Below are 20119 nucleotides of genomic sequence, written 5' to 3'. Positions count from 1 at the left end.
GCGGCGCCGGCGGCCGGGCGGGGGGGCGGGGCCGGGGGCGGCGCGCGCCGCTCGGCGCCTCGCCCCCTCCCGCCTCGGCCTCGCCCCCGCCCCCCCTGCGGCGCCGGGCGGGGCTCCGCCACCGGGCAACAAGTGAGAGGCGCTCCCGGCCGCGCCCCCGCCCCGGCTCCGCCGCCCCCGCCTCCTCGCCGCAGCCCCGGCCCCGCTCCCGCTCCGCCCGCCGCCGCGGGCGCGCACCTCAGGCGCGGCCGGCCCTGAGGACGCAGCGGCGGGGTGCGCGCCGTCCCGCGGGGACGGGGGACGAGCCCTTCCGCGGCCGCCTCGGCGCCGCCCCGGCATCGCCCTCAGGTGCGGGGTCCCCGCCTGCTGCGCGGGCCGGCGGAGCGGAGCCGCGAGGGCCGCGGTGGGGCGGCAGGCCGGGGCCGGGCGGGCGGGAGCCCGCGGCGAGGGCAGCCCGCGGCCGGACGCAGCATGGTGGATGCGGAGGCGGCGGCAGCGAGAACCCCGGCGGAGCCCCGCGGCTGCCCGGCAAGGTACGGGCGCGGGGGCTCGGCGCCGCCCCCGCCAGCGCTGCCTGCGCGGAGTGGCTGAGGAGGGACGGCGGGTGGAAAAGCCCCGCTTGAGGTTTTCCTTCCCCGTCGCCTCTGGCTGGTTTGCGTGGTGACCGCGGTGAGCTGGCGGCGCGGGGGGCGAGCGGCCGGAGGCGTAAAGCCGGGGGTGTTTTGGGGCTGGGCTTCCCTTGCCCCGGCCGGGAGGTGACGGGCGCGGCAGGGTGCGGTCCAGCGCGGAGTGCCGGCAGCGCGGGCAGCCGGCACATGTTGCGGCCAGAGCGGCGGGAGAGAGGCGCAGTCTGCTGGGCAGGGATGAAAGTCAGGCCAGCTCAGCCCACCGTATGTTTGTCCTCGCTTTTTTAATTTTTTCCTTTTTTTTTTTTTTTTTTTTTTAGATTTTATTTTAGTTTGTTGGTTTGACCGTGGGGAGGCGGCGTTGGTGCTGCCGGAGCCGTGAGGTTTTTCCGGAGAAAGCCCGGGCCGTGGGGCTGCGGCAGTGCCGGGAGCCGCTGCGGTCCGCTCCTTGGCTGGAGGGGAGGGACGCGGGGCGGCGGAGCGGGGACACTCGCAGCGCTCCTGGGCTCACCTCGTTAGCCCGCTGCGAGCCACCAGGTTAATTATTAACATCCGCGTCGGGATTCTAGACAGTGCAGTGCTGAGGCAGTGGCGCTGAAGTATGGGCTTTGGTGGCTCTGAAAGGGGAGAAAGTGGTATTTTTGCTGGAGTTCGCCTGAATATGTGTGCTCCTTCATGAGGTGATGCTTTTTCCGTCAAAGTTCCTGACACATCCTGTCCCCCGTCAGGAGGGGACTTCAGGTTACTCGCGGGGATTGTGGCTAAACTGCAGCTCGCGACTCATTAGTCATCCTGCAAAAATTTGCGGTGAAAGTTACTTGAGTAACCCTTTAATCCGACTTCCCAAAATGCTCAGTGCTATTGGGGTTGATTATTAAATACTCATGGTTAGTTTTAACTATGCAAAATAAGAGCTTACGTGGTTTGGTTGTTGGGTTTTTTTTTTCCTTGTGGAGTTTTCTCCTTCCCTCCCGCCTCCTTTTTTTTTTTTTTTTTTTAAATTTTAATATATTTTGGACAGAAAGATTCGGTTTGGGCACAGAAGAAGTTTAGTCTGGCCGTGGAAAGATGCGTGCACAAAATTACATGCTGGACATGTCATCTGCGAGTTACTGAGGAAACATGATTATAGCGTTGTCCTTTGAGGAAATTTCTGGTAAATTATTGCTCACCGTCTCAAAGAGAGAGACAGCCCGGCATCCAGCTCTCTTCCCAAGCTGCTCAGAGCCCTTTCGTGTTCTTCTTGCAGTTCCGCTTTGGCGGCAGGCTCGGGTGCTGGCACCGCGGGCGGGGGCGGCAGATGACACCGGGCTGGGTGGCACGCTCGGGGCTCGGCTCGGCTCGGCTCGGCTCGGCTGGAGAGCCCAGGCTGCTGGCAGAGGCTGCCCGGGGGGGGAACCGGCCCTGATGCCTGATAAACCACCGGAGGAGTTGAATGAGCGCTGAGTTGTTACGAAATGCGTGGAGGAAACGAAACGGAGAATCAGCTTTTCTCATTCGGCAGATTTAATTTGTAATGGTTTGAGTTGGGTTATTTTTTTTTTCCCCTTCTTCCTGGGGCTGTAAACAACTTGAGAAGATAGATATCTTTAAAAAACAATACTGCCGTGGAGATGGATTAAAATACAGAATCTTTGTCTTGTACTTAAAAATGTAGTATTGTCAGATAGAGTCACAATATTTTGGCTTAAAAGAAACCCTGGTTTTGCTGCTTGCTTTGAACGTGTGACTTTCTACAGGAGATGTGCAGTACTGAGCTGTATGGCTGTAGGGAACCTACAGATAGAGCATAAAAAATAGAATGTATTTAAAGTAATTCTGTCACCTTGTTACTTGTATAGGGGTTTTGCTTGTGTTTGTGCTCCTTTATTTTCCCTGCGATGAGGAAAATGCAGCAAGGTAGCACTGCTGAAGGGACTTGTTTGTGAAGGTCATGGCTGGGAGTGCTAGCTGGCTGTCTGCTGCCCTGTTTCATAATAGGTAATGCTCACTAATCTCCCCAGAGATTGTTCCTAACGAACACAGTATCACTGGTAGTCAAAAAAAAAATTATTATTATTGCCTGGAAGCTGATACTGATTTTTTTTAAATACTTCTGGATAATGAAGATGCTGCTGAGGAGATCAGTGGAGCAGTGGTGTTTGCTCAGAGAGAAAGCAGTGTTTGATGAGAAATGAGAGTGGATAAAGTGGTGTCATTCTGTGCTGGCAAATCTGGGCAGTTGTCTGTATGAATAAGTCACAGAGTATATAGAGGGCGGGAGGGAAAGGAGGATATGAGTCTTCAACTTCTTGCCTACCCTGGCAAAGATTGCTTGGAGAACCAAGTCTTTCAGAGGAGTGCTGCTCCATGGCGACTTGTGAGTGCTGAGACCCTGAGGAATTGTCATTTTGCTGCCACCTGGTGCAGCTACATTCACAGTGGATCCAGCTCTGACAGTGATTTTTCCGGTTGGCTGTGTAAATCCACTTGAAGGAGGGAAAAATGGTGGTGACAAAAGGCTGTGTCAGTGCTGATCATGTCTGAAACATGGGATGTGATCGTGTCTCCCAGCACAGCCAATATTGTCACTATCACAGCAGCCACGAGGCAGGGCTGGCTTGTCACTGATCCGTGCACTTGACCAAAACCTGTATGGTCATATTGCTCCAAATTAACCAGGGGACAGGGAAAAGATTGAGCAGTATCAATTCAAATCCTCAACCAAGCTCTTTGGTAACTTGTTCTTTCTCCACAGATCACTGAATTTTTGACTGACGTGTCAGATGATCTTGCAAAATCTTGACTTCAGGCAGGTTGCGACACTTCTCAGAGCTGGTTCCTTGGTGGACTTTTCCTGTGTGCTGTCACACTTGTGCCTTGTGCTGCCAAGTGACTAAAGCAGCCCTGTGGGAAATGCACCAGGTTGACATCCCAGTTCTTTGTCTTTTATGGATTTGGTTACATTTCCTGCAGTAATAAAACCGTAAATTGCTTCTTTTTGAAGAATTTGCAGTCTGCATAGTAGAGGCTGGGAGGTTTCTGGTAGGTACAGCTTAAAGTGTGCAATTCTCCAACTTGCCAAGAATAGGCCAAAGGGAGGGTGGATGGAACATATTGGCAAGAGTGAACTTATTATGGCAAGAAGTTTTCAGTAAAAAGGACAGAATATAGGAAAAACACATATTTCATCAAAATAATGAGAATTTTAACTTCTGGTGTTCATGTTTCTTGAAGGCCATTAGGATTGATTGCTTTCCAAAAGCTTGAAACCACTTTCTCCCATTCACAGGTTGTTGGTTTGGGATTTTTTCTTCGTATATCTCTTTATTACATTTTCTATTACTCTATGGTAGAAATGCAGCAGTGATTTTGAAGTAAATGGGCATGAATTTACTTTTTAAATTCAAACTTTAAATTTTTTTTTCAGATATATGTAATATTAGTCCCTAATACACTTTTAACCAGAATGTTAACAGTTAATTTAGGAAGAAGGTTGGGTGGTTGGGTGCATGGGCAGTCATGGGGTTAGTGTTTGATGTTTCTGGTGTGTCATGGGCTGTGTTCATGTGAGTGCTTATTATGGAATCATAGTTGGAACAGGGATCCCCACAGGGATCATTGGAGTCCAACTGCTGGCCCTGCACGAGACAGTGTTTCATGTGGTGTGGAAAAGAATTTGTGCCTGTGAGTGTGGGTTCACAAAAATTCCTAATGTGTTATCCCTGTTCTGCCATGTTCTGACCCCACAGAGATATATTTAGATGTTTTTATCAGTTCACTGTTGTATCCCTTTATGTAAGCAAGCACCCTCCATGTGCTTAAAAAACAGCAACAAAGAAAGAAAGGATGATGATGATGATGGTAGAATGAACTACAGGCTCTTCCTGTCATTTTAGCATAGAGTGAAGATGTCACCGACCAAAAGTTGTGGAATAAATGTCAGACCTGTCCAGTGACACTTTGCTTTTACATAGGAAGCACTGACAGGTTCTTCCTATGTAAAAGGTGCCTGGGACTCGATCCTGCTCTTTGCCTGTATCTTCCTCACTGATTTCCTTGAGCCTTTTAGGATTTCAAAAGTGCCTCAGTATAAACCTCCCCCAGTTTCCAGATCGTGTAAAACCCAGTGAAAAGGCTGGAACATTAAACTGTCTTGTGATGAACTGTGCAGAAGAATGATTGAATTGGTGCCTCGTGAGAGGCAATTAGCATTTAAGGAAGGAAAGGAATCCCTGTGTGTGATGGGTGCGGTGCTGAGGGTTTTCATGGGAGAATTGATGGAACACTTTCCATCAGCAGTGGGTTAAGAAAGCTTTGTTGTTTGGGAGAAATACAACAGTAACAATTGAAAAGCATTTAATTTGGAGACAGTTTTGTTCGTCTTTGTAAATAACTTCTGAAATTTAGCAGCTGCTTCATCTTAAGCACGCTCAGAAGAGTTAGTCTTGAGAGCGAATTGACCAAATCCCTTCAATTGCAAGCCAGCTATCTGGATCAAATGAGCAAGAAATCTTGACTTGTGGCTGGGAATGACTAATTTTCCCATAAAAGGGTAATTCCCCGAGGCTCAGTGGTTTATGAGCCGGCACACAGGTATGGGATTTACAGGAGAGTTTACGGTGTGGCTGAAGGTTTGCGTGCCCCACCGAGGTGTGCGTGCTGTGGGATGCGCAGGCTCCTGCCCGCGTTTGCTGCCCGGAGCATCCTGCTCCATCCCGGGGCAGTTCGGAGGCTGAAGCGGTGTCTGTGCTCCCCCCTTGTGCTGGTGTAGCTGTTTGTGCAGCTGGGTCGTGAAGTGAATTGAGGAACTAAGCGAGTTGAGAAATAACCTTCTCTGTTTGCTTGTCTTCAGGGTTATACATAATGTAACACGCGCAAATATGGGAATTTGTGGCCTGGGAAAGAGTGGAATTCTTTTAACTGAGTTTAAGGGGAGCTGCTGCTGAATGCCCGACTGTATCCTGAATGTAGTGCTGGTTTATCTTGAGCAATTATATTTTTTAATCTGGTATTTGAAAGTTAGAAACTGCTAATGGGAAGCTGTCTTTGGGATTGAAATTGTTGTTGCAAACTTATTGTTGGTCTGCTTTTGAATAAAAACTAGTAAACCCCATGCAGATCAGCCTTCGGCTGATTACTCAAACCACTCTCAAGCTTTGTGGATGCTCACTTTGGTGTGCAGGTAACCCGTACAGAAGGTGCTATCGGATTTAGAAGTTTCTAATGGGTTTAGATGCTTATCTGCTGTTAACAAATCCGGGAGCTAGTTGCCCAGCCGGCTTAAAGATCCTTTACAAAATCCTCCTGATACTTATATGCATCTTCAGCTGCCTAAAGCTGCTGGAGAAATTGTTCCCTTTTCCATAAACTTGGTAGGCTGGAACGAGATCTGTATCTTAGGTTTTACAGCTTTGAAGGAGGACAGTGAACTTCTCTGCTTACAACTCCACTGATTTTTCTGAACTTTAAATGAATTATTCAGAAAGATGAAGAACTTTTCCTGTAAATGTTAATTACACCTGAAACCAAAACCACTTGAAGGCAGAAGTATTTTTCATGTATTTGCATTTTAAAATGTAGGTTTTGCATTCTTCAACGTGTGTTTAGCTCAGTACTGTAGGTTCAGAGGCAGATCCCAGAATTCTGACATGAATATTCTCGGTTTGAATTGACTTCTGAGTAACCACGTAGCACTGGCAGGGAATGTGGCTGGGAATTTTACCCTCCCAGTTGTGTATCCCATCACACAAAGGCAGCAGCTTGGGGAAGTCAAATTGAAAACCAGCGTTTATTTTTAACCCAAAAGTGGTAACAGTGGTAACCAAGGGTGGGTGTTGACTTCGTGAGGCGTTCTAAGTTACACTGTTCTTGTTTTTGAAACATAGTTTTTAGTAGTGTTTTGTGTCTAAGGTGGGCAAGAAGGCAAAGCAGAGGTAGAATTTTGAGGGCCTGAGGCGTGGTGCTTGAAGGATGGTTTTGTTAGTTGACTAAATAATGATTGCTCTCTGTGCAGACACAAAGGTGGTTGGAATATAGTTAAGGCAGGATTAATTACTGGTTTTAAGATAAAACTGGAAGAGATCAGGAGCAGATGAGTTGTTTTGTTTGTGGAAATTATGATTATCTGCATTTTGCGTTGGTTTTCTAAATCATGAGTTGTATTTCAAATACAGCACAAAAGTAAGAAGAGAGTATCCTGCAGATTTTCTCTCTTCAAATGTCCGCTGAAAGCAGCAGTCAGATTTGCAGTGTGTTATACCCATTCTTTCTCAGCAGAACTAGCATTGATCCAAGCACGAGGTGTCTGGCAGGAAAGTCCTTCCTTAACACTTCCTTGGCTTTCTAGTAACTACGGGCAGATAAGAGCAGCTGGAAGGAGCCCCACAGCAAACAGCAGACACGGTGGGTCATGCTGGGCCCGTCACTGCCCCCTCACCTGGGTACAGAAAGTGCCAGAGAAATTCGGGCCCGGGGAGTGCCTTGTAGAGGAATAGGTGTCCCGGGCTCTTTGTGCCTCTGGTGGAGCAGTGCTGGTTGTGCCTGGCCCTGCCCGAGGGAGCTCCGGGTGAAGGTGGCAAGCAGCAGCAGCAGTGGCTGCTACAGGAAAGCTGAGGCTGGTGACAGATGGGCTCTGCTGTGGCCTGGGCTGTGCGAGCCTTCCCTCTTCTCCGGCACCATTCCTGGTGTTTGTGCAGCACATCACCGGGTGATGGGGGCTGGCTGAAAGCTAATTGCTGCTTTGTTGTCGGCTCTTTGTCGTCCTCCAGCTAACTGAAATGATTCACCACAATCAAATCAGTGCAAAGGTAGATGAGACTGTGCAGCTTATGCAGGGGAAGGAATAAATTACACGAATGAGTCAGCTATGACTGAAACTGTTTTAAACTGCCATGGAACTGTGCTCCCCAACTTCTAATTGATGTGATGAATGACAATTAATTTTGTTCCAAGAAATATTTCTCTGCTGACACTTTGTTAAACCCCTTCTCTTGAGTGTTTGCAATTTACTGTTCGTTCAAGCTGATGCCTGTCAAGTGAAAATTAAAATTCTTCTTAAATCAGAAGCTGGCAGCTCCAGGTTATTCCTAACAAATCTACAACGTCATCATTCTGAAGTTTGAACTGACCTTAGAATGACATGGGAATTTTCTGCAATATTTTCCCAATAACGAATTGGGAAAAACAGTCACATCTGCTACCACAGGCCCTCAACTACTGGTACATTAAACTTTAATATTAATTTTTATAGTGAGTTGAGATCTTACACTTGGTTGTCAGTGTGAAATCTCAGTTACTGGGAAAAAAAAAAAGACCAACAACCCAAACTATTTTTACTGTCAAACAAAGAAACCAAACCTTTTTCATCATAAGTTTTTTGCTGGTGTGGGTTTGTTTGTTTTTTTTTCATGAGCAGTTAGTAACACCTTCAGAGGTGTCTAGTGTGGCTGCAGGCATGCCAGTGCAGAATGGTAATGTTTGCATGATGCACTAATTTATCGAGACACTGCCATTGTTTAAATTGACTTATGGAGGTGTGGTGTACATTGCAGCTTGTTCATGCCTGTGGAAAACCATGACCAAACTCAAGTAGTCTATCCCAGTGGAAAAATTGGAACATCCATTAAACCCGGGATTGAGTTTACAGAGTAATTGAGTTTACATTATTTTTCATAATGGCCTTTTCTTGCATATGCCTTGATCTTCTATAGAAACAAGAATTCAAATATGCGACTGAACACTTTTTCAGCCAATCCAAGGATTTAATTTTAACAGGTTAAAGGAAAATATTTAGGTCTAACTTGTAGTGAATTCAGTAGGTGCACCATATTTAAATATTTTCTCAATCAAACTCAGAGCTTTTGTCAGAGACACCTGCAAATAAGTTAAAATACAGACAGGGCTGGGATAATCTGATTATTTACTGGTAGCTGATTTATTTTAAAATGGCTGAAAAAATAGATTGCTCTGGTTTGGGGATTTCAGCAGTTTGGTTTGGGGTTGGAAGTGTTCAGTTAGAGACAGTGGTGAGCTGATGGTATCTCTTCCTTCTCTTAAGCATTCTGTCAAGCAGGAATTTCACACAGGGTGGTTTTAAAGAAGTTTAAAGTAAGTTTTTACTGTTGAATAACTTGATGCAAAGATAACTCGGTGCAGGCTCTGTGGGTGTTGCTGCAGTATTTCTAAGCACCAATATAAAGTCAAGAAAACTTCTGCTTCATAGATGTTATTTTAAATAGCACACCTTAAAAGGCAATGTTCTGGTAGCTTCTCTTTTCTGCTGAAGGAGCTAGAGGTAGGGGAAGACCTGAAATTAGACCAGATGGTGGCAGGAAACATAGTAAAATTACTGTGAAGATTCTGGAATTCTGCTCCTCAGAACTTAGCATTCAGCAGTAAATGAAAGAACTGTTTAGTGTTTTAATAGCACAGTTGAAAGCTGCCATCAGTAGTTTGAGGCACAATCAAGTAGGTATTAGAGACTGAAGCTTTCACAAGCTTGAATGCAGTAGGGATTTCCCCACCGGTTTGTGGCAGCTTTTGACAAGTTAACTTCTGGAGTTTCACCGGAATGTGACTGCTGTGAGCAATGTGAGTTATCTGATTGCTTGGAGAAGCAAGACTGCAGCCAACAAAACCCTGGTGCCGCGCAGGTGGTAGCAGGGAGAGAGATTTAAAGGCAGTGCTCCCAGATCGCACAGATGGCTCAGGGGCTGTCTGGCTGCTCCTGCAGCAGCTGCTTCAGCGAGCATCTGCTGCCAGGACTGTCGGATGATGCTCTCACCTAATGAAGGCTGGCTCGGCTCGGCCCGCTGCAGGAATGTGGTCACTTGTGGCTGGTGCTGGAGAAGTGCCCTGCTGGAACATGTTTCCTCTGCTCGGTTGTGGTTGTGACTTGGGTGAGGTCAGAGAGCCTGCAAGTGGAGTCTTGCTTTGCTCTTGCACTCCAGAGCCATCCCTTGTGTGGGGTGCACGATGACTTCATGGTCTTTGTGCAGAACACACTGCTTTGGTATGAGGCTTACACCTCATACCAAAATCCACTGGTATATAACTCCAAAAAAAAAAAAAAAAACAAACAAACAAAAAAAACCCCACCAAAACCAAAAAAAAACCTCCCTTACTTTGTAAAATGAATTAAAGTACTAAATTATTTCTTTTTGTTCTTGTTACTTTTGTATTAAAAATGATCAGATAGAAGGCTGACTGATGAGAGTCTTTCATGTAGCTTGTATGGCAAATGTATATAGAGAAAATAATGTCATATATTTTTAATTAATAATTAGTGTTTTCTGAGGGTTCCCCTCTTGTGTGATAATAGAATAGTGAGTCATTACAAGTTCTTGGTGTGGGAAAAAATTGAGGAACCAGGATAATTCACAGAAGCTGAAAATATAGAGAGTTTGAAAAAATGGTTGGACAAAGTAAGACTAGGTTCAATTACATAAGTAAACATTGCTCACATGCAAGTCTGGTCCTCTAAAACCTTATTACAGAAAACCAGAGGAGCACTACTAGACAAATGCCTCACTACCATTGGTTCTCTTAGATGTGTGTGGGGGGTTTGGTGGGCTTGTTGGTTTCTTTGGTGTTGCTTTTGAGGGGTTTTTGAGCAAAAATATGCTGAAGATAACTAGTGGGAGACAGAACGTGAAGTTACTTTGGCCTTTATTCAACTCTTTTTAGTTCTTTATGCCTTGGGCTGTGTTTTAGGAAAACATATGCACATCCTTCCCTAGTTTTGCTATATTTACTTGGATCTTGAAATTCCATGCCTGAGTTTCACTGGTGTCCTTTGGTATTAAAATACTGGAAGATTAGAATTTCTCCCAAAGCTAAATAATATGCTCAAAGATGTCTCAAAGCAGGTATATGCAAATAATTAAAAGTAATGTTAAAACAAACATCGGTTGCTCTGAATTTCAGTGCAGCTGTTCCTGCTTTGAGCAGCGTGTTGCTGTCGTGGTTACTTTCCTGCAGCTGGAACATTGTTTCAGGCTGTCTTGGTTGGAGAGCACAGAAAACCTTGACTGTTTCCAGTGGTAACCACTGTGTGAGGCAGGCTTCTGCAGAAGGACAACACGGATATCTGTTCAATATTCTCCTGTTCTTAAGGTTTTCTTAATTACTGTCATATGAAAGGGGATTTGTGTAAAATTCTCAGGAGGGAAAAGAGATTTGACGGTGTGCAGTTAGAAAATAAACAGCGTTCAAGTTCTTTAAAGCTGGAAATAGCGCGGTGTTGTTACAACTGCCCGGGGCTCTCAACATCATCTCGCTCCAAAACTGCTGTTGCTCAGTCCAGAAATCTCTTGAGTCACTGAACAGAGCTGAGCTATTAGACAACTGATTCATCTCACAGGGGCTTAGAAGGACTCCATATGGCTTGTGATGTGTTAAGTCGCTAAACCAGTTCATTTCAGAAGCAGCAGTGTCACTACTGCACGTGGTGCTGCATGTACAGCTGCTGTAAGGGATATCAGGCCCTAAACTGAAGTTATAGGGGAACATCCAAGCCTGCCCTAGCACCAGTTACAGTCTCTGCAAAGACAGAAGGGTGGTGATGTCTGTAAGATACCTGATTGCAGCTTGGCTTTGCCAGATTTCTGATAGTTTAGTCCTGGACCAGTAGGGTAGTAGGTGTGATACCTGCAGGTCACAGGGATTATCTGATCTTTTGTCAGCCCCAGTAAGTAAATGAGCTTGTAATGCTTGGGTTTGGCAGTCAGATAATGTAGATGTGGTACTCAGCCCACTTAGAAAATACAGCCTAACTCATGCCCTCAGAAAGATATTTACAGTGAAAGGCCATGGCTTCTGTCAGACTCCAAGGAGGTGGAAAAGTTGGGTCTTTTACCTTGGGCTTTTACATCAGATGATTAGATTGGTTCAGCTGCTTGTGGATCCACAGCCTGGCACAGGACAGGGGCTGTGAGTATTTGCTTGTGGTGGTGATACCATTTACTGTGCTTTGTGAGATGGAACCACTGTCACCTCACCAGACTTGTACATTTTCTGCTGAAAAGCTCTACCAAGTCCAACAGTAAAGAGGGATTTTTCTGCTCAGGATCTCTGTCTCGTTTGCTCCAGGGGATTGCAGTCATAGTGGGCTGAAGGATTTTGTTAAGTGTTTGAAATAAAGTCTTTGCAAACGGTGTCACATTGTGTCAGAAGAGTCTCAGGTCAAGTATCCAGATGCCTTAGAGGTGTTGAATACTCTCAGCTTGGTGAGCTGGGGGCTGTGAAGAATCAGCTGTGTGGTGCTGCATATCCTGAAAAATCAAGCTTTGATTGAGCTCTTGACAATCCCGTGTTTGTTGGCTGTTCCTAGGAGGGAGCAGTCACCCTGTTGTCTCTGGGGTCCCGGGATCATAGGTCAGATACCACCTCATTTGTTGCTTAGTGGGAAGTGCTGTTGAGGACAGGGCAGGTAAGCCCTGATGTTCATGCCGGGCTCTGTGGAACAGCACAAAACAGGGGACTGCTCCTTCTCCAGTATTTTTGTGTCTAGTGAAAGATAAAAGTAGAAAACCAGAGTATTTATCTGTTTTTAGTGGCAGTGAAAGAGGAGGATAAAATTTCTTAGAAGTCTATGTGACCAAACCCAGTGCTTTCTGAACAGTTCAGCTGTTTATCTTAAATGATGGCACTGACCACAAGCATGGTTTTGTCTTTGAGGCATAGAAGAAAACTACTTTAAAATTAGAACATAAACTTCATAGCTGACTGAGAGTAGAATATGAAATAAAGTAGATCTGGCCTGAGCCTATACACAGATACATATGCAGATGGTAGTTGAGGAAGCACAGGCATTTTTCTGAGAGGCCGTGTTTTCTAGGGGTGGCTTTGGATTTCAGTTCCAGAAAAACACCCACACACCCCCCCCCCTTTGGATTTAATAATGGTTATGGATCAAGTAAGAGAAAAAAGATTGATGATTATTTAGTTGCTGCTTTCTTCTTATATTTTGGAATTTTAGTGTTTAACTTGTTGAGGAGTAAAACAAAGTAAGAGTGATGAAACCATAAGAGACCAAGGGTCAGTGTAGCTCAGGTGTCTGGGGATGGCTGAAAAAAAGAAAACAGCAGCAAGTACAAGGTGTACTTCTCAGTCTGCCTCCCTGTCTGCTGCTGTTCTGTAACCTCAGGACCTGAGGCAGTGCTCACAGCTGGGCTTCCAACAGTCAGTACAAATTCTTTATTACATTAAGTTTTTCTGATCTTCCAATAACCATTTATATTCCTGGCACATGAAAATGTCTTTGGCAGTGAGTTCTGTATGTGACTTCAGCATAGTCTTTGTAACCATCTTATTAATTCTGAATTATTTGTGGAGCTTGTACATTGATATACCCCAGGGCTAGTTTGGTAAGCACTGCTCTAGAGGAACACACTGTTTTCATGTTGCTCCTTGTACTGTATACCTTGTAGCTGCATTCTGCCAGCTGTGGAAGAAAGGAATTTATCCGTTTTCTCCCCTAATAAAAACTGAAGATGGATCGTGGAACCTTTTGTATGACAAAAGTGTACAGATACTGTTCCAAGTCTTGCATATATGGGAGACCTCTCCTTTTTAAATTTCTTTTCAGGTCTTTTCCTTCCTAGTAATAATTACACTTCTACTTTCATTTACTGTTTGAATTCCTTTTTTTCCAGTTGGAAGGGGAAAAAAATTCCAAGTTCTTGTTCTCTTCTGTCTGAATATCAGCAATGCAGCTGGCAAGTTTTGTTAGCCTTTCTTCCAAGGAACAGCCAAGTGAAATTGTCAGAAACTGATTGTGTGCTTTAAAACTTGGCTCTGCCTGTTACGTAGTTGGGAGGTGTGAGAGTGCAAGTATAAAAGCTTGAAACCTAATTTAAAAATAACTGACCTTATCATATAGCAATTTATTCTATACCCTTCAGCTCACCTTACTAGCAGGAAAAAAAACGTTTCTCAGTCTGCCTTTGCCAAGCTGAGGGCTCAGATTCTAATTATTATACAGTCAAGTGTTTAAAGGGGATCTAAATGAGAAGCAGAAACTGCTGGCTAATTTAGACTCACCATGAAAAGCTGTGTAACTTTCCTAAGCTGCAGATGGAAACTTCACATTTGTACCAGCTTGGTGATAAAACCCCAAACCATATGTGTGTGTGTTAGAGACAGATTAGCTTTTGCTTCTTTGGGGGTGTAGGTAACTTTGGTTTTTGGGCTACTAACTTGCATTTGAAAGTAGTTTGCATTTTTAATGATATCAAGAATTTGCTGTGAAGAAAGCTAAAAATCTTTTTTTAATATTTATTTCTAGATATGAGAAATGAGTGTTGGACGCAGAAGATTAAAGCTGCTGGGAATTCTGATGATGGTAAACATTTTTATTTATGTGATTGTGGAAGTCTCCAAGAGCGGCAGCCAAGACAAGAATGCAAAAGGCCGTGTTGTTATACCACGTAGCAAATTCTGGAGGAAATACACTCCTCACAAAGCTTATTGGAACAAACAGCAACAGAAGCTTGAGCTGCTGTACAACCCTATTCTGTCCTTGCTTTCCAATATGACTGTGGAAGAGAACTTGGTTTCTAACCTGAGTGCCCTCAGTTCCTGTGACCCTGACCCCTTGGTGCACTCAGAGGTTAGTGACTTTGCAAACTTGCCAGACAGATTCAAGGACTTCCTCCTCTATTTGAGGTGTAGAAATTACACATTGCTAATGGATCAGCCAAACAAGTGTGAACAGAAACCTTTCCTGCTGCTGGCTATTAAGTCACTTATACCCCATTTTGATAGAAGACAAGCAATTAGGGAATCCTGGGGCAAGGAAATAGAATCAGGGGATGTGATAGTCAGAAGGGTCTTCTTACTTGGGCAGACCCCACCAGAGGATCATTTTCCTGACCTTTCACACATGATTAAATTTGAGAGTGACACCCACGGAGACATTCTCCTCTGGAACTACAGAGACACTTTCTTCAATCTGACTCTGAAAGAGGTGCTGTTTCTGAAGTGGGTCAGCAGTAGCTGCGCAAATGTCCAGTTTATTTTTAAGGGTGATGATGATGTTTTTGTGAATACCAATCAGATCCTGGATTACTTGAAGAGCTTATCAAAGGAAAAAGCCAAAGACTTATTTATAGGTGATGTGATCAAAGATGCTGGACCTCACAGAGAGAAAAAATTGAAGTACTACATCCCAGAAAGCGTGTATGAAGGTTCGTATCCCCCGTACGCAGGAGGCGGTGGGTTCCTGTACTCTGGTGATCTGGCACTAAGACTGAACAATGCATCTGACCAGGTACTCCTCTACCCTATTGATGATGTTTATACTGGAATGTGCCTTCAGAAGCTTGGGCTTGCTCCGGAAAAACACAAAGGTTTCAAAACATTTGATATCGAAGAGAAATACAGAAATAACATCTGTTCCTACACAAACTTAATGTTAGTGCATAGTAGAAAACCTCAAGAAATGATTAAGATTTGGACACGCTTGCAAGACCCACATTTAAATTGTTAAAGTAATGTGCATAAGTGTCTTAAGTCCAAAATACTTTGCAAGTCTGGATCACTGAAGCTCTGTTTAATAGTTGAATTTTTGCTGTAAACTTTTTCCTGTACTTCTGAAATCAAGAGTAATACTAAAATTTGAAGGGATGGCTTGAAGACTCGGTCCTGACTTGTCCACTGGTGGTCCTGGTGGTTGTTGTTTCAATATTGGTCTTAATTTTAAAAGACTTTGAGGCTATAACTAGCTGTCAGTGACTGGTTAGCTGTACTGGAAACAGGGATTGCCTACCACAATGCATCTTGCATCAATTGTGATGGTGGAAAATAATTTTCCCTTGAGTGGTGTTTGTGTGTGGAAACCACTGTAAATTGAAAATACACAAATTGGGGGAATATAGTTTTACTTCTAGGTATGATACAGTTACAAGACTTTAAATTTCGGTTTTTTTAAATTTTATTTACAGTTTTCAGTTCTTTTGCACCCTGGAACAGTATTTTTTTCCCTTCACTTACAGTCCTTTGTGCAAAATGTATGTGTCTGAAGGATTTACCCTTTTATTAGATGAAGTATTTTTTTTTAAAAAAGCATAATTCTGCTTGAAATGCCCCCTAAGAGCTCAGTGTGTAAGGAAAAAGATGAGGGTTTTTTTGGGGCTGGGCAGGTAGGGCTGCCCCTGCCTCAAGCTTACATACTGGAGCTGACCTGTTGCTCCTGATATTTGTGTGGGAAGCTATTCTGGTCAATCCTTGTTTTCTGTTTGGGCACTAAATGTGATCAGGTAGCTTGATTTGCTGGAAATGACTGAAATTGCACATTGCTTCTTGAGAGCACGGTTTGGGTCTGCTGGAAAGCGCCGGCGAATCCAGAATTGTGCACATCCCAAGAGTTTCGAATTCCGAACCAAACTTGGAAGTTTGCATGAAGCCTCATGTAGAGTTACATGTGTCCTCGAAACTCAGACCTTCTCTATTTCCACATCTTGCTTATAAGAATTGCTCTAAATAGTGGTTGCTTTCTTTGTATATGTAGAAGTGCCTGTCTATTTATTGTTCAGACTGAAGACCAAAACATTTTCTTAAATATATTTTGTGTAACATTTTATTTGTATAGTGTTGTCACTCGGATATTTAAATAGAGCATGATATTTTAAATCTGAGATGTGTAACGTGGTAAATAAAGCTAATTGTTATTTTTGAATTTGAAAAATAAAATGTGATTTAAATATTTCTGGTAGTGCTTCATGTTGACTTGTAGAGCAGTTGCACTCTACATTTCAGAGGTTCAGAAACAAAAGGTTTTATTTGACAGATTTCTGTAGGCTTGTGTAACAGGCTATCAAGAAAATGTCACAGCTGTACCTGTATTTATTAGATGCTGGAATAGATGGACAACTCTGGTGAAAGCAAAGGCGACATTAAGTGCCTTAGGACAAACAGTATGTACAGAAATAATTATCTGTACGATACCATTGGTGGTGCAATTGAAAGGAGTCAAGGAGTGGATTGAATGGCTGGCACTTGAATTTTTGATTGAAACAACTTGGCAGCAGCAGCTCTTTTTTGCTTTTTCACCTGCATTCTTTTCCTTCATTTACCTGGAACAGATGGGGTGCTTTATTTGGCCAGAGAGAGGTGAGGTGTTCTGGTCTTCCACCTCTTTGATCTGTAGATGATCATGTTAACCCCAGCATGGATAAAAGACAGGCTGAGCATCTGGTGTTGTGCTGTGAGGTTTGACCCTTGTGCTTTGTCATTCCTCATGGGAAGTGACACCTTTCTGAAAGAGCTGCAGGATTTACATGGGTTGCTTCCTACCCTGTTTCTTTAAATATTCATGGGATTTTCCTCAAGATTTGGGCCAAGTGAAAGAAAATAAGTTATGCTGATGGTGAGAGATGCAAGGAGAGATGTAGTGTTGAGACTCTTGGTGTGGGGGAAGGAAGAACAGGGAGAGAGAAAAGGTGAGGCTGAGATGAAAAGGAGAGTAGAGAGGCAGAGACAAGTGAGCACGGAACAAACTGCTGAGGTCTATGGGAGGATCAAACACAAACAGGAGGATTGCAGCAAAAAGAGGGACAGGAAAAGAGCCCAAGAATTAAATCGTGTGAGTAAGATAGGGTGGAGTGCACATGTGATGTTAAGTGAAACGGGTGTGATTGGTGGAGTGCCAGCATTAATTATTTAATTTATACCTTTCCTGGCAACCATGAGGTAAAAACCAGGTCTCTTGCGTGGGACACACCTGATAATAAGGAAAAACAGGCTGAGTGGCACCTGGGGAGGAGAAATGCTGTGAGAAAGCATTTCCCCACCCTCTGAAGGGACAGGAGAAAGGGCACAGGACAAGGCTGAGGGGTGATTCTGGGGGGCCAAATATACAAAAGGTGCTGGGGGAGAAATCTGACAGACCACTTCTGTTTACTCCAGGTGTGGAGGAGCACTGGTGGCTGTACCTGGTCCACTCCCATGGAGAAAGAATTGTCTTGGCAAGTAATTGGGAGTGTGTGAAGAGTAAGGGAAATAAATAATAGAGATAGAAGAACAGAATGCATCTGAAAGCACGATGGGAATGAGATCTGGGGACAGCTGGGACCCAGAAGGTGAAAAGTCTTTAAAAAGTATGTGCAACAACCTGTAACTGCTGCATTCTACTATATTTTTCTTAAATGCTGTTAAATACTTAAATTTCTGTTGTATTTTTTCTTAAATTAAAGGGAAGGAGTCTACTAAGATGAAGGCATGAGAAAATTTGACTACAATAGAAGGAATGGAATTAGGAAACTGAAAGAAGATGTGTTTGGTTGAGACAGCTGAATGTGGATGCAGTCTTTGTTCTTTTTTCTTCCCCAATACAGCAGGGAAAATGAAGTGCTGCTGTGATTAAAAAACGCTGCATCAGGGTGAGCCATTAGAATCCATTAGCTTGTTTGTATAAAGGCTCAGGCCTTTGCTTCAAAATCCAACTGGGAGGAGAAAATACAGGATAAGGAAGGTAAATGAGCTGTAATTAATGCACAAATTATAAGGTTTATCTTCCAGAGGATGGAGTCCCTGTTTTCTGCCACTTGGTTCCTTGGTCCTACTGCATTTTACACTTGGATCCCTTCTCTTCCTCCCCTACCCAGTTTTGTTATGTAGGCTTGAGTGAAATGTAGCACTTGAGAGGGCTGGTGATAAGAGAATTCCTGGCAGCCCTTTTCTGCTTTTCAATGTTGGGAGCACTGAAAGCCAAACTTCAAAAAGGGTTTTGGCTGGCAAGTACAAGAAAGAGGCCTATTAGAATTCACTGGAAGGTTTGCATTGGGTATGCAAGTCAGCAAGGATCCTCATGCAGGTAATGCTGAATTTGGGGCTTTGTCATGCAAAGTGAGCAATCCAGCTCTTATCTGGTGCTGCTGTTCTCATCTAGCCCACAGTCAGCATTCACCCCCTGAAATTTGGCCTCCTTTCCTTTCTGCCTTACTGCACCTCATATGTGTAAGATTTCCACTCGAGTTGCGTTTGCTTGAGGGCACCAATCCAAATGAGTTCATGTCTGCACTGAACTATTTCCTTCTCAGAATAGTCATGAAACCAACTTAGCAAGCAAATAGGGCAGGGAGAGCTGCTTAATGGATCCCTTTCATCAGCAGAAATCATGGAGGTGGTTCTGAATGGAGCAATGTCTGTCAATCAGCCCGAGCACAAACACTTCAAATTCTCTCCTTTCTCTTCCTCTAACTTTTTAAAGCTGTTGTCCCCCTCCTTGCTGGATGAAGGTGAGAACAGGAGTGGGAGTGAGAATTAAAGTAAACTGCAGTTCTGGAAGCAAATTTTCAAAATGTCAGGAATGATGAAATACTGAGCAGGTCAGTTTTTCTGTTGTGCTCAGAGCAGGTATTTGATTGCTAATCACAATTTATATTTGTATTGGCCCGGCCTGTTCTAAGTAGTGTTCAAACACTACTTAGAAATCCAGCTCTGGCTGGATTCTGCTGAGGGGTGGCTGAGCAGCACCTTGTGGGCTTTGCAGGCCAGCCTTTTCAAAAGATAGAGTCCATTTCCATTTGTCAGTGAAAACATTTGTACCCTGCCTAATAACACCTGACTGAACCAGGTGAGCTGGGCTTAAGTTGGTCTTGGGGTGTCAGTCATCACTTCAGGCTCTGTTAACATCTGTGTAGGTATGGAACAAATCTCTGTGACCTCAAATTTTGCTCCATTTTCTGTAATTTCATGTTATTGCAGTTATTTATATATATATTTTTAAGTTGCCTTCAAGCCTAAAGACTTCAGACATGAAGCTATGTGCTTTAGATGAATGCACAGTGAGTTTCCTGTCAGAAATGCATTGAGACACATATGACAATTTCAAATTTTATATGGAGAGAATTCCAATCAGTCTCCTAGCTTCTGGGCTCCTTGATTTACCTCTGTGTGTTCAACCCGTGTCATCTCCAGTCTTTCCTGCAAAGCTCTCCATCTAAATGAATCCATCTTTCCTGCCTTGTCATATGTTTTTGTTCCCTCTGTCCCCTCATCTCTCTCATCTCTCGGTGGACACTGTGCTTGTCTCTCCAGTAAACCTCAAGTTTTTCTGAGAAAGTTACGAAAAATTTACAAAATCACTTCTATCAGAACCTGATTTCAAACTGTTTCAAACAGGGGAGTAAATGGAGAAAAAATGCTGGGCTGCTAAACAAGCTGTAAACTTTCTGATTTTGCACTTGGCTTTTCTACTCCCACTGCCATTGTAATTTCTTTAAACAAAACTGCTCTGGACAGATTTGGAGAGAGTTTCTACAGGGATTAGAAATAATCCCCAGACATTCCCTGTTAGATTTTTAAGACCAGAGCTGCAGCTTAGTATTTGCTGTGGCTGTATTTTTGTGTCCTTTTCCCCTCTTCCTCCATCCCTCAGGATAAATTTTGGCTGAATTCTGCGAAGATGATTCATTTGTGTTTCCTCATTTGTCCTAAATGTGTCATGTTTTTTCCCCACTACTCCTATCACTGATACTCCCCCTCTTCCAGAAAAGTCAATGTTTTGTGAC

The 20119-nt window shown here is 44.1% G+C and overlaps 1 protein-coding gene across 4 annotated transcripts; it reads left to right on the top strand.

Moving 5' to 3' along the window:
* The first annotated feature begins 127 nt into the window (after positions 1-127).
* On the top strand, positions 128-16313 carry B3GNT2 (UDP-GlcNAc:betaGal beta-1,3-N-acetylglucosaminyltransferase 2). 4 transcript variants are annotated; one of them, XM_064415023.1, is made up of 2 exons: positions 128-348; positions 13894-16313. In XM_064415023.1, exon 2 carries the CDS (start codon positions 13903-13905, stop codon positions 15094-15096), a length of 1194 nt encoding a protein of 397 aa, XP_064271093.1. In that variant the 5' UTR covers positions 128-348; positions 13894-13902; the 3' UTR covers positions 15097-16313. The 4 variants fall into 4 exon arrangements, with proteins under 4 accessions (XP_064271093.1, XP_064271089.1, XP_064271090.1 ...); XM_064415019.1 differs by having other exon boundaries at positions 129-533; XM_064415020.1 differs by lacking the exon at positions 128-348 and adding an exon at positions 549-669.
* Positions 16314-20119: the final 3806 nt, after the last annotated feature.

Source organism: Passer domesticus, chromosome 3, assembly GCF_036417665.1.
Source record: "Passer domesticus isolate bPasDom1 chromosome 3, bPasDom1.hap1, whole genome shotgun sequence".
Taxonomy (NCBI): domain Eukaryota; kingdom Metazoa; phylum Chordata; class Aves; order Passeriformes; family Passeridae; genus Passer; species Passer domesticus.
The sequence above is the reverse complement of the archived record's forward strand: the minus strand, read 5'-3'. Positions and strand labels throughout refer to the sequence as shown.

What these genes read in the sequence shown, in the direction of transcription:
- B3GNT2 (XM_064415023.1), top strand. Translation starts at nt 13,903, where the DNA reads ATGAGTGTTGGACGCAGAAGATTAAAGCTGCTGGGAATTCTGATGATG.